This window comes from Schistocerca cancellata, chromosome 3, assembly GCF_023864275.1.
Source record: "Schistocerca cancellata isolate TAMUIC-IGC-003103 chromosome 3, iqSchCanc2.1, whole genome shotgun sequence".
NCBI lineage: Eukaryota > Metazoa > Arthropoda > Insecta > Orthoptera > Acrididae > Schistocerca > Schistocerca cancellata.
In genome coordinates this window covers 231910757-231924398 of record NC_064628.1, presented here as the reverse complement: position 1 = coordinate 231924398, position 13642 = coordinate 231910757, and the positions used below count along the sequence as shown (strand labels likewise).

Genomic DNA, 13642 nt, shown 5'->3' with positions numbered 1-13642 from the left:
TGATGAGGTAATTGTTTATTTCGCAGAAAGGAAAGCACACCATGTAAAGCTGTAGCAGGATTAGAGAGAAAACAATTCTAGGAGCTAAGGATTGAAGAAATGTGTACTGTATTGCTTGTCTCTTGTCTTTACTGGTTTTATGTATACTATATTTAATTTTATTTCACCCAAAAAAGAAAGTTATTAGCTAACAGGCAATAAAGAGTGCAAATTTCCTGAAGAGTTCTGGTTCTCCCGATTACAAATAATCCCATCCAGTATTAATTGCGAGATTTAAAAAAAAAAAAGGGGCAGGATGTCAAACCTGGCGACTGGGAGCAGGAGATTTTAATTTCCGCTGTCCTGAGTATAGTTTGATGGCATCCAATACAAAATATACTCGTTTCAATTCCACGGAGCGAAATACAGTGACGTGCGGTAGAAGAATGCTGTGTGAAGAGGGGTGGCACTGCACTCTGGCACACTTTTAAGAGCAAATAACATGTCTTAGATTTCCTCGAACATGTATGTTTCATGTATCAGACTCTTCAGAAAGCTGTGTGCTACAAAATGAACATATTTTTGAAAATTCGTTTTTTTTTTATATATATATTTTTGACGTATCTCAAACGATCGAGGGAGGGGGCTGGGCTGGGCGGGAGGGGGGGTTCACTATCTTAGTATTGCTTAGTATTGCCACGGTTCGGAAATGTAGAACCGAGGCTGATCCGCAGAGCAGTCTGAGTTATAGTGGGGAAGTGTGTAGTCTCCACGTAACCCGTGTTTACATTTAGTGATTTTGCTGTTTCCTCTTCATTTATTCCTCTCATGTTAAATGAAAACAAAATGGATTTCTGTGGCCGGGAGCTATCAAGTGAGTTAAAATACATTAACATAGTTACGGAAGGCTAAGATACGTTATTAGTTTCAGATTTTATTTCCACTTTTCTGTCAGCCGTGCATTAATCACCTTGTAGAACAGTGAAGTTATATTTGTTGGTTTTTATCAATCTTTTACGCTGAGGCAGTCAGTGTGTGTGAAACAAAGTGTTTAGTTCCACACTGTTGGCTAATTTCAACTGCTCGCTGAATTTCAAGTGCACGTTTTCATCTTGTAGCTCGTTTTCATCTTCTAGAATGTATGCCATAAGAAAGAATCAAAAATGAGTTAATACAGTACTGATACTCCAAGAAGATTTACATCCCAAAACCCACACCGAAAAGCTTAATATCAGGTCGAGACCTACTTCATTGGGAATCTGGACATATGAATGTGCTCTTTATGTATGCACTTTTAATGTACCATTTTAGTATGGTTCACGAAATTCCGATGCTCTTGGAGTATCCTCTGATGTCTTTTTTCTTTTATGACATAATGTAAGATCTTTTAATGTTTTACACGTATGAACATACTGGCTTCCTGTGTCATAGCAGCTGCCAAAGCGTGGTGGCGCCTGTTATCTGGTGCTCTCTGATGACTACTAAAACAATCCTATTTCTAAGAGGTCACAGGAAAATATTGCGAATGGTGATTTGAAAACCATTGCTTTCAAAGTAAATTTCCTTTTATGCAAATTGAGCTATGTGCGAGAATGTACGATGAATTTCGTAAATCACAGAGCGTTTGATGACGAGCCATTTAGAAGTATTTCAAGCCCAGAAGATCAGACATTCATGTCGTTATTATGAGCAAACTGATGTAGTCCTACGGGAAGTTCTCTCTCCTCTGCGGTAGTTAATTTATTTGTGGAAAACTTTGAGGACAAGTCACTGGACTCCGCTAAGAATTTTACTGGCACATTTGTGTGATATATCCTAAAGTGCAACACACGCAAAAAAAATCAACATTATATGTGAAAGCTTAGCTTCTCTTGCAGCTCATTAACCTTAGAGACCAATGTTATATGTGAAAGCTTTTCTTTTCTTGTAGCAACACTATGTATATTAATTTAAAACATTAACTTTTCCGTTTGTTTATCCGCGGTACTTAACAGTGATGTTGCTATTAACTAACTACATCACATGTCCTGTGGTCATCGGCTGGCGGGATCACGTGACACGAGCTATGACTGACTTACAAAAGCGCGTCGCAATATCGATTACAGTGGTTCGGAAAGTAACATGCGGTGTTTGGTGGAATTCGAATTTATACTTTTGTAATATGAAAATATGCAGCGTACATGTTGCTGCACATCAAAAATCTCTCCAAAAGGAGTTTTCTTCACTGACTTCCGTTTTCTAAAGTGACGGGAAATTCTACGCCCGTGTATAAAAACATAATACCATTCAAAGGATTGAAGTTTTATAGGTCCGAGGGAAAATATACTGTCACTTAATAACACGGAAAAAGTATGTTTTCATCCGGGAGAAAGTGTATTTTTAACCAGAAAATCCAGAAATTTTTTTCCTTGTCCATGTATACACCCTGTGTACAGTCTTTTCATCGTGCCTATCTGCAGCTCAGTGTGACATCTTTAAAGTGACTTTCAATCTATTCTTTTCATGATATTGCCAAATAAAACTCTTGTTTACAGACTCTGGAATTTCCCAGAAACTGAAGAAATGAGACAAAGCAGAAGCTGCAACACATAATTCAATCTACTTTGTCCTTGGTCAATAAAATCTGGAATGCATTTATCATGGCCACAGTGAAGTAGTGTGTCACCTAGAGAACACATCACAATCATAAACATTCGTAACACACTGTACCTCAAGAAAAGTGTTTACTTCACCGTGTTAAGGATTCAGTTGCTTTACGAATGTGTGTGTATTATTATTGTAGCATGCATAAAAGAGTATTTTGTAACAGTATGCTGTAAGGAAATCTAATAGCCAAATGCAGAATGTGGCTATAAAAACTCTTGAGATCCTGAACGCAATTTTATGCAGAATCAGTACTCATAGGAAAACACTAAATCAAGTTCACTGTAGTAGGTTAGAGTTCCCAAGTCTCTTGTGAAAATACCAGCTGATGACAGATGAAGATGGAAATTATTCTATGAGTTTTCACATATCTCCATGAGATTTTCAATATTATAAGTCATTTGCTGCATGGGATCTAATATTTTAATTTTGAAAAGGCTAGATTGCAACTCACTATGTAGTGGAGATATTGAGGCACAGATAGACACAACAAAAAGTCTGCTATACCTGTGAGCTTTCGGCCAAAAGGCCTTGTTTGTGGCCAGACATAGTGCACATTTGTGAGCGAGTTGTGGTTGCATGGAAATATATGTTAGAAAAAGGCCTCTCAGTAGAAAGCTCACATGTATAGCAGTATTTTTGTTGTGCCTGTCAGTGACTCAATAGCTCATCTATATGGTATCAATCTATCCTTTTCTTAATATCATTGTTATTCCATCCTGCATTTTCTGTTGTTTGATTTCAATTTTGAAAGTATTTTCACACTGTGGTGCATTTTAATTAATCAGAAAAAATCCTCTTGAAGAAATCATCTTAATGTTGAGTGTAGAACTACGCGTTAAGAACTATGTAGCATATAGACGTAATGAGATAGCACTGAAAGTTGTCAATGCTAGTTCATAACTCAGGCAACCACAGGTAATGTTAAGGATAGAGGCAACAAAGTATAAAACAGTTGAATTTTTATGATCGATGAGAGCTGGGACCATACATTGTGTACTTTTACTGAGAAGCATTGCAGCACCATTTGTAAGGTGTACATCACTATGTAACATTGCTAGGATAATGTTTCATTAACAAATACTGATTAGTCTTCATAAGTGATGAGCTTTCAATGACACCACTTCATATTTCCAATGGGTAATTTTTATTACATAAAATGGGCAACGTAATCAATAAGATGCATGTACTGTGAGGGTATAATTTTATTGTTTCAGTAACATTCTTGTAACTACTACAGACGTCTGAATGAAACAAATGTGGGAATAAGTTTTACATGACCTACTTCTGAATATCTGTAATTCAAAATAGTCAGTCAAATGGCTTTTGTAGGGCTATACACTCAACAATTTTTTAGTGACAGAGTTAAAATAATGATTAGGAATGATTTCGCTCTTGACTATCGTAGATGATTAAAAGACGTTCAGTGCTTACGAAAAGTATTTAAAATCAGTAGTTTCAAGTACGAAATTTGTGGAATCTAGTACAATTATCGCAAGGCTGTGCGACAGCATATTTTCAAAGTGCACCCACAGCTGGTGAACGAAATCATATCTCATGTTACAAATAATAAATCTTCATGTTCCTACCAGTGCTACATATTTGACAAGAGTTTTACTTGGAAAAGAAGTTTAAAACGCCACCATCAAAACATTCTTGGCATTATTCAACAGTAGAAACAGTTGAAGTATGGATGTGTACATTTTAAGCCGAGTCTAAAAAGTATTGGATTGATCATCTCCAGTCCGCTCATCAAATATGTGTGAAATCTGAAGATCTGAAGTCCTCTAGTGAAGGTGAATTTTTAAAGTGGAAAAAGGAAACGGAATGCGCTACATAACCCAAATTTGTCGAACACTGTGCCAGTAAATTTGTTGATGATTGTTCAACTTGTAATTATGTTTGCCTTTGTCCAGGTCAATTTATCTCCAAAGGTGAACGGATAAGACACCTAAAAATGGTGGGAAGCAACGAAATCAGTGGAAAAGTGCCCTGCAGAGATGAAAGTCCTTTACAAGGAAAGAAAGTGCCTGTTAATTTTGAACCCACTCGTGTTGAATGTGGTCTAGACTTAACGATGCAGGACTTAACTAACATGGCAACTTCTGATCATTTGGCTTCATAGTCAGTCAGAAATGAATGATGCGATCATCATCAATGCTTCGGTACACAGAGTTAAACAAAGCAATAACCCATGTGTACTGCTTTTTATAACCCATGGTGACCTGTACCTGGAGTTAAGAAGTGAAGATTTCTTGTTAGTAGTAATTAACAATGCACAAGGTGAATTATTAGCAAAATACAGAAATGAGTATATTTGTGTTGATCTCTCAGTCTACCATGATACTAGTACTGAATGATACGAGGCAAGGATTTCCATGCACTTTCCTTATTTCTGACTGAAATGACAGTGATGTGTTGACTATATTTTTCAACTATATGAAGTCACAGGTTGGACAGATTTGCCCCAAGGTATTCATGTCAGATCTGGCAGAATCTTACAATATTGCTTGGAACAGAACAATAGGATCTCCTAAAATGAGACTTTTCTGCATCTTGCATGTGGATAGTGTGTTGAGGAACATCAAGAGTAAAATTCTGCACAGGGACAACAGAAATGAGGTGTGAAAGCTTGTTAAGACATTAATGCAGGTGACAGATGTTGCTATGTTTAAAGAATTGCTGCAAAATGCAATCCAGAAGCTCTGCAGTAATATAAATAAATTCGAATTTGTACAAGGCTTTGAAATAAGTATATGGTAATGAAAAGCAAGTGAAATGAACTATTAAAGGTGTATCTGCACTGATGTCGTTTGTAACAGTGAAGATGTTTGATGAGCTTATTGTGATCGTGTAAGGAACAGTAACTAGTACTAGTAAAGTAAAAGACATTTGCATTAGGCACAAGTCTATTTTAGTGGACAACTACATTACTAAGGTAAACGGTGGTTGGGAAGTACCTGGTTCAAGGTCATCCGAAGTTTGTCTTGTGAAAGACAATAATGTCCACTGCAAGTATAGATTAGTGTGCGCTAAATGTGAAGTATGCATTCATTGGTATTCTTGCACATGTAACCACATTCATATTGTTTGCAAATGGAAAAGAGCAGAGATGATATTCCCTTGCAAAATCATAAACTGTCAGATGCACTTCTCACTGATGCTGGAGTTGCGTCTGTGATTAATGAGAGGGAACCATTTTGGACCAAGTAAGTGTAAATGCTAACTACAGTACCCCGGATGCACTGTCAGATGAAAAGAAAAAGATTACTTGAATATTGCTGAAATGTCACCTAGCCAAAAAAGTGACATCATTGAGGGCAAAAGTAGATGCTACTCGAATCCATAGCATCAGTTCTTTCATTAGCCCAGAGAGGAGTCACAAGAGAAAACTTGTGCCACAGAGGAGGCTGATTTCTACAAAGACAACAGATCATCATGCTGCATCCTACAGTAATAGCTGCAGCTATGCTCTCACGTTCATGTGGTGTCAGATTCAAAAGACTTAAGCCAACATGAGTTGACTCAAATTAACATAACACCTTCATTGCTTGTAGAGGAATTTCATCTCCGCAGGGCACTTTCCATTAATTTTGTTACTACCTACCATTTTTAGGTGTCTTATCTCTTCACCTTTGGAGATAAACTGACCTGATTGATGGCAAACATACGTTCAGGTTGAGTAGGTGTCGCCACAGTTTTTAATCAATCTGGATTGTGTAGAGCATTCCATTTCCTCTTTCCAGTTTAAAAATTCACCTTCACTAGAGAACTCCAGATCTTCAGATTTCACACATATTTGATGATCAGATTGGAGATGATCAATCCAACACTTTTTAGACTCTGCTTCAAAAGTACACTTCCACACTTCAACCTCTTCCGTTGCTGCATTATGCCATGAATGTTTTATTGGTGACATTTTAAACTTCTTTTCCAAGTAAAACACTTGTCGCATATATAGCACTAGTAGGAACATGAAGGTCCATTATTTGTAACATGAGGTATGATTTCATTCAGCTGCTGTGGGTGTGCTTTGGAAAACTGCTGTCTCAGAGCCTTGCAGTAATTGTATTCGTTTCCACAACTTTCTCACTTAAATGCACTCATTTTTAATATGTCTAACTATGCAACACTGCTAATACAAGCAATTGTGTTAAGACTACGGAAAGGTGGGGAACAAGCAAATTTTGACATTGCAACACACTGCAAAAAGCAACGAACTAATGCTCACACTGTAAAACACGGCAAACATGCAAATGCTCACTCTGCACATCACCACAAAGAGCAAGGAACAAGTAAAGGCTCTCACAGTAAAACTGGCTCATTAAACAGAGGGACTCCACACAGTGATGACAACCAAAGACCATGCAATCTGCACTACATGGTGTGGACCAAAGACTTTACCCTCGACTGTTCTGGTTAGCATAGGGATAGGTGTGGATGGGGCTGAATGGGTGCGACTTGTTCCAGGTCCGGGGCTGTCACCAAGTTTTCCTCGATCTCCTCCTCCTCCTCTCTCTGTGCAGTGCTTCATATCTTCTCCCCTCTCTGTCACTCTCCTCCCCATCCTTCCTGTGTCCAATCACCCCTCTTCTCCTGCCATCTTCTTACCACTCTAGCCCTTTCTGATTGTGAGCCTTGCTTATTGTTATTGCAAATGAAACCTTCATTGGGAACTGAAGTCACTTAAAATGAATGGGTAAATCGGTTAGAACCATAGGCATATGGGTTATGAGAGACATCTCTCCAGATGCCAGATCTGTGAGGATAATAGCTTCAGTGACAGTATTTTGAATAGTTGTAATTTTTCAATGGGTAGGATTTCTAAGTTTTGGACAATTCAGATTCATTGTAGTATTCTAATCACAAGCTGATAAGGCATAAATACAACTTTCCTGTTTTCTGTAAGACCAAAGGTGAGGAAAAAGCAAAACTGCATATTATTATGTACACAGTGTTTGTTTGAAAATATATGTAAGGAAAAATAATATATAAGGAAGAAACAAGTTGTCTAATGATTCACACACACTCCTATAGAAGTTGAAACTGACTGCAAGAGAGAAGTCAAAACCACACATTTTCACAGCACAGTACAGTGTTTTAATCCGTCTGATTGGTTTTAACAGAAAATTGTACATTTTCATTTAGAAAAAAATGTAGCCTTTGTTGTCTGAATGTTCATTAGAGTATCACGTAACGATTTAAATCAATCAAGAACTTTTCAAGATTTTTGCTAATGACATTTCCCCTTTCTACATTAAATATATATTATTTGCATTAAAATATATCTAACCTATGCTCATCCAAATCTTCATTACAGTTTCATGCAAAAGTTTAAATTAAATTGGTCAAGAACTTTTCAAGAATTTTGCTAACAAAGGCTGAGGCCTGACTGCGTACAGCATGATTGGGAAGCAGGCTGTAGGTGCCGTGGGTAAGGAGGATGCTGGGACAGGAAGGGGGAGGGATAGCAGGATAAGGGTGGAGGTAGGTGTAGTGCTCCTTGTGGGAATTTGCCTGGATGTGGTGGAGACAGGACAGTCTCCAGGAGGAGGGGGGATGTGGGGGGGGGGGGGGGGGGTTGAAAAGGAGAGAAGTAGAGGGGAGGTGAAAACACTAGTTGGTGAAATACAAGGCTGTGTAGTGCTGGGTTGGGAATGGGGAAGGAGAAAGATAGGTGGAGGACAGGGATAACATATATTGCAAAGAGAGTTCCAACATGCACAGTTCAGAAAAGCTGGTGTTGGAAGAAAGGATCCAGATGGTGCAGGCTATGAAGCAGGTTGTGCTGGGCAGCACGTTCAGCAACTGGATGGTCCAGCTGTCTCTTGGCCAGAGCTTGTCAGTGGATGCTCTGTGCTCACATAGAAAGTAGTATAGTGGTTGCAGCTTAATTTTTAGTTGACTGCTTGCACAGCCAGACCTGCCTTGACAGGATAGGAAATGCCTATGACTGGACTGCAGTTGGTGGTGGTGGGAGGATGTCTCATACTGTTTGCCTTCCTGGAGTCATGGAGCACTATAAGTGAAAATGAATTACTAAATTTTCTAGGCTGTCTGAAATCATTTTCAGTGTAGGATTCATTGGGTTCTTTGTCGAGCCTCAAGTCTCCCTCATTAATTTTGACCATGTTCTTACTGGTGGCTGCTCCATACTACTCTGTATGCTGTTCTGTCTTATCAAACAACATTATTTACACTTGGACAGTTATTCTTTCCACATCAAACTTTCCCTGTCTTCACATCCATGCCATTTGCATTAAATGTAAGTTTTCAGAAAATAAATTGGGACACAAATATCCAGTGACTCAAACCACTGCTTTCATTTATCACATTTCTTCCATAGACTTGGCTCATAAGAAAAATAATCAATTCATGTGGAATACATCATGGAAGTGAACCACTTGTCAAACTGAATCATTCTAAATGGTAACTACTCAGCCAAGTCAATGATATTGTGACAGTAGGCCCATCCTATGTACTATTACCTGGTCACAATAAAAAGTAGGTTTTGTCAGCCTCTGCAATTCACTGGTTGGCCATGTGCCAGTGCGAGTCATTGAATTGGAACTGGTAGCGCTTGTCACATGTCAGCTGACTTGAGCCAGTGTTTACCTTTCTGTACCAGCAGAACAGCTGCTAAACTTTCATTAAGGACAAATGGACATCAAGTGGGTACTAGTCCCATATAGTGACACTACTGCAGGATGTGTGCTGTAATAGAATTGTTTTCATGTTACTGCTGGATAGTCCACCAAGTGGGCATTTTGAATGTGTACATTGTCTGAGAACTGCACCTGTGAAAGCTTTCTTTATAGCATGTCCTGAGGTACTGTTGCCCAAATCTCCCCATTGTGCACTATGCTCTCCTCTTAGCCTCCTCCAAATCCAGCCAACCTTTTCATGTGTGTTTTATGTTTGGGAAATTATCTCTCTTATTTCTATACTACAGTTATTGCTTTCTGTTTCACTATTATGCTTTGCTGTTTCTGCGATGACTGTCCTTTTCTAAATATTCATAAGATGATCACAATTCCTATAAGCACTTTTTACACAATTTACACCATTAGCAGCTTGTACACCTTTAAGATTGGTAGTGTGGCATATTAGAGTATTCAGTTTCTCTGTTTATCTATCTATCTGTCTATCTCTATCCTGCCCTCCCTCCCCCCCCCCCCCCCCCCTTCTTCCCTATTAAAAGAAAAATTCGGTAATGAAGTTTATGTGTAGCTGAAACACAAAATATTTCCATTTTGCTTCTTTTTGGTCTCTTCTTGGGGAATGGAAGAAAGATGACAACTTAAAGTTCTGTGGGCCTCACCCTTGTGACTACAGTCAAACAGTTCTTTGAAGAGTCTAATCATTGTATTAGTTGCCTAAGCAGTGGTCTTTTTTGCCTAACATAGTGTCTTTTTTGCCAAATTTTTTGTCAGTTTTGCCCATTTTTGTCTTTTTCACCAAATTTTGCGTAATTCTTTTTGTCAAATTTAGGGTCATTTCTGCTACATCTGGTTGTTATTTTCTGCCATGCCTGGGGTTGAAATTTTTTTATTCCTCATTTGATTACTGTTTGCCAATTTTTTTTTATTTTTGGTGTTTTTTTTTTGCCAAAATTAATGCTATTTTCACCAAACTCAGCATTTTTTCTTACCAAATTCGGTGGATTTTATTTATTTTTACCGAATTTGGTGTTGTTTTTTTACCAGTTTTTTATTAGATAAATTCGATGTTAGATGTTATTTTGGCAAATTTTGTGTCATTTGACAAATTTTGTGTTACTTATTTCGGTGCTATTTTCACTGTCACATCAGAGTTCGTAACAAAGGAAATGAACTGTCAGTTTATTGATATATATGAGCCTCAACATTGAGGAGATTAATAGTCAAAACACAGTCTTAACATTCAGCAACTAACAGTTACAAATATTTGTAAACTGTTGTCCTCAGATTTATAACATTTTTACATGGCTAAATTACAAAGTTTATCGCTCGTAAAAATTGTCGATATCATGTTATTTTTCAAAAAAGCGGTAATTTCACAGTATTATCTTGTTGGAATTTTCCTGTCCCTACTAATATGTCTTCTATGATAAAATGCTGTCTAGAATTGGCACCTACGAAGCTTGATTTTTAGCACAAATATTGTAACAGAATGCCCTAGTAGCTATTAAGATATACAATACTATCTTATTATGTTCCACAACATGTTTTTTGTTATCTGCAGTGTACCTCTAAGGTAAGTAATTGAATATCAAGTGTTGATCACTATAAAAACTGTTACATGCCACAATGCATAAAATATGAATTAAATATTTCTGACCCTGAAAACGTAACCATTCTTTTGACAGTTCTGTACATGTTGTGCCTCCTCAAGTCCATTGTGTGGGCTGACTGTCTCTTTCCTCCAGCGCATGTGCATCTTTTGTTTGTTCTTATCTTCCCTTTTCCTCCTGTAAATAATTTTTGGTGTGTCTGAAAGCTGGTCTCTCAATTACTTACTTACGTACTTACTTTGAATCCATCAACCATATTCTTGAGGGGCATTTATGAATAGATGCTCCTCTTTTGTTTTGGACATTAAAGGTGTGCTATTCTTATTTTTCAGAATTGTTTGTTATACATCTGAAATAATTTATGAGTTTCATTCATAAAGTAATTTTTACAAAAATTAAACTCATAGTTAAGTAATAATACAATAGTATAAAATAGCATCATGTAGAACTTACCTTTGTTGAATAGGTACATCTGCTACAAGAAGTGAATCTCCATACTTGAATAACCAGCAACAAGGAAATGTGAAAACAAGCTCACGGGGCCGTATTTTGCTGCGACCAGTGAAACACTGGTTAGGTAATTACATCATTCCCTTTTACATCTCTTTGTTGTATGTGATAGATATAAAGAAATGTGTGGTTACGGTCTGTACAAAAGTTACTTATCCAATATAAATTTTGATAGCCTTGTGCTAAGTATTTGATAGCTGTGGGTACAAGAGTAGTGCTAAATATTCTTATGTGAACGCTATCTATAAAATAACATCCATTAGGCTATAAATAAAATACTGAAATACTTATAAAGAAAATTTATTTGAAAGGCTTGCATCTATGCTTTTATTTTATTTTATTTACACATAAACACTACTCAGATTTAATAATTTATTGTGTCTATTAAATGGTCACAGCCAGGATCTGAGAATGTCTAAAAGTTATTTGTTGGAATCAGTTTTGGGAAACAAACCTATCTTTTTGTGCATGAAGAATTGAAATCTTGTGTAATAAAGCCAAGGTTGAATAAATTCTTCTCAGTTTTCAAGCCACATCACTTGGATTAAAATTTTCGAACTCAATGGCTATCTCTGCCATTATTATCAGGAGTAGAACCACTAACTGTCAGGCTTGACATATGTTCCTTGCCAGCCTTGGCAGTCTGTAGTTTTACTCGTGATGATGATGGCAGAGATAGCCATGGAAAACTCAAAAATTTTATTTGAATTAATGTGGCTTCAAACCCGAGAAGATTTTATTTAGACCTGCTGCCATGAAAGACTCAGGACACAAAGTCAATGTTTATTGGCTGGAAGTTAATATATAATCTGTTCACATTTCTCATGAAGAGTGTTGAGACATATCTGGCTGTATATCAGCTTGTAGTTCATTGGTGGCAGTGATCACGACAGGAAATTGGCTGTAAATAAGTGAGGGTAGAGCATTATCTACAGCGAATAATGGCCGACACACACAAATTTGGTTTTCCTTCCATAAACTTCAGACCCCCTCACTGAATTAGTTATGGTCAGTCCATGTCTTAATCATGTAATTAAATCTCGTTTACCAGGTATGCATATACTGCACCTTCTAATTATTCAACAGTAGTCACTGTGCAGTATAACCTAACCAACCATCAACAGTCTCTCTCTGATGAACAATACATGTGCCACTTTTTTTATTAAAAGTAATCCATAATCATTGTTAATTGTCCTACTTCTGTGTCCGTCTTCTTATTCACAACAGTACATCAGCACACCATCACATTATTATGGTTCTGATTGACACTGATTCCACTCTCGAAATGTCAGAACAAACTCATTTCCCAAATGACTTCAGGCCCAGTGCTTGTATAGTTTTGAAAAAGTGGCTACTAAAGTTTCATGTTGTTGAACATGTAACTTCGATAATTTACAATTAAAATTTTACATCTCAAATTAATTGAATAGTAAAGAAAAATGGGTTTTATTTTGAACTTTACCACTATTTGCTAAGACAGTTCAATAAAACACCTTGAAAATAGCTGTTACAGTTTCTGATTTAGTCACTACAACCACTGTTTCTTTTCACTTAGAAGAGGTGCTTCAGTCTAATGCTTTTACTTATCCTTCATTGTACAAAAATCCACTCCGCCCATATTAGCCAAAAATTTTTAAAAACAAAACAAACCTGACGGCCCAAGCAAGTTTCAAAACCAGTTGCATTTACATGGCAGCGAAAATTGATTGCGGAATTGGAAAACTGGCAACCAGAAGTGGGTTTTCAGAATCAATTTTCAGGTGTTTACATGACCACCCAGAAGTGGTATTGGGAAATTGTTTTACGAAATCTAGTTTCGGGAACCCCCAGTAAACAGGGTGTATGTTACAATAAGACTTTCGACTGAAAGAAGCCTTCTTGATGATGAAACTGCAAAAATAGCTAAATAAACAATACCACACGTAAAATTACTAATTAGCCAGAAATTAATTAAGTACTGATGTTCCTACCATGTTTTGGAAATTAGCTATATGAATGTTTTAAGGCTTCCCATGGGTTAATTTTCCTAATTTTATCAGTAATATAGTAATTACACCTGTTTACATGTCAACAATGTGACTGGAATAGGAAATAATTGCTGTTAGTTAATCAAACTTAGCTGTAGCAAGACTGGTTACTTGAAATTGTTCAAATTAATTAGGAAATTAGTCTGATTAATGTAATTTAGCAAAGTTGGGCCTGGTCTTATGCTTGGCATTACAGGATGACAGCTTTATC

General features: G+C 37.1%; 1 protein-coding gene across 5 annotated transcripts in view; it reads left to right on the top strand.

Moving 5' to 3' along the window:
* LOC126174866 (uncharacterized) overlaps window positions 1-13642 on the top strand; it is a 382969-nt gene that overhangs the window by 285928 nt on the left and 83399 nt on the right. For all 5 annotated transcript variants that reach the window (XM_049921269.1, XM_049921270.1, XM_049921267.1 and 2 more), the window contains one exon: window positions 11361-11471. In XM_049921269.1, coding sequence (XP_049777226.1) covers window positions 11361-11471 — 111 coding nt within the window. The remainder of the gene's footprint in view (window positions 1-11360; window positions 11472-13642) is intronic.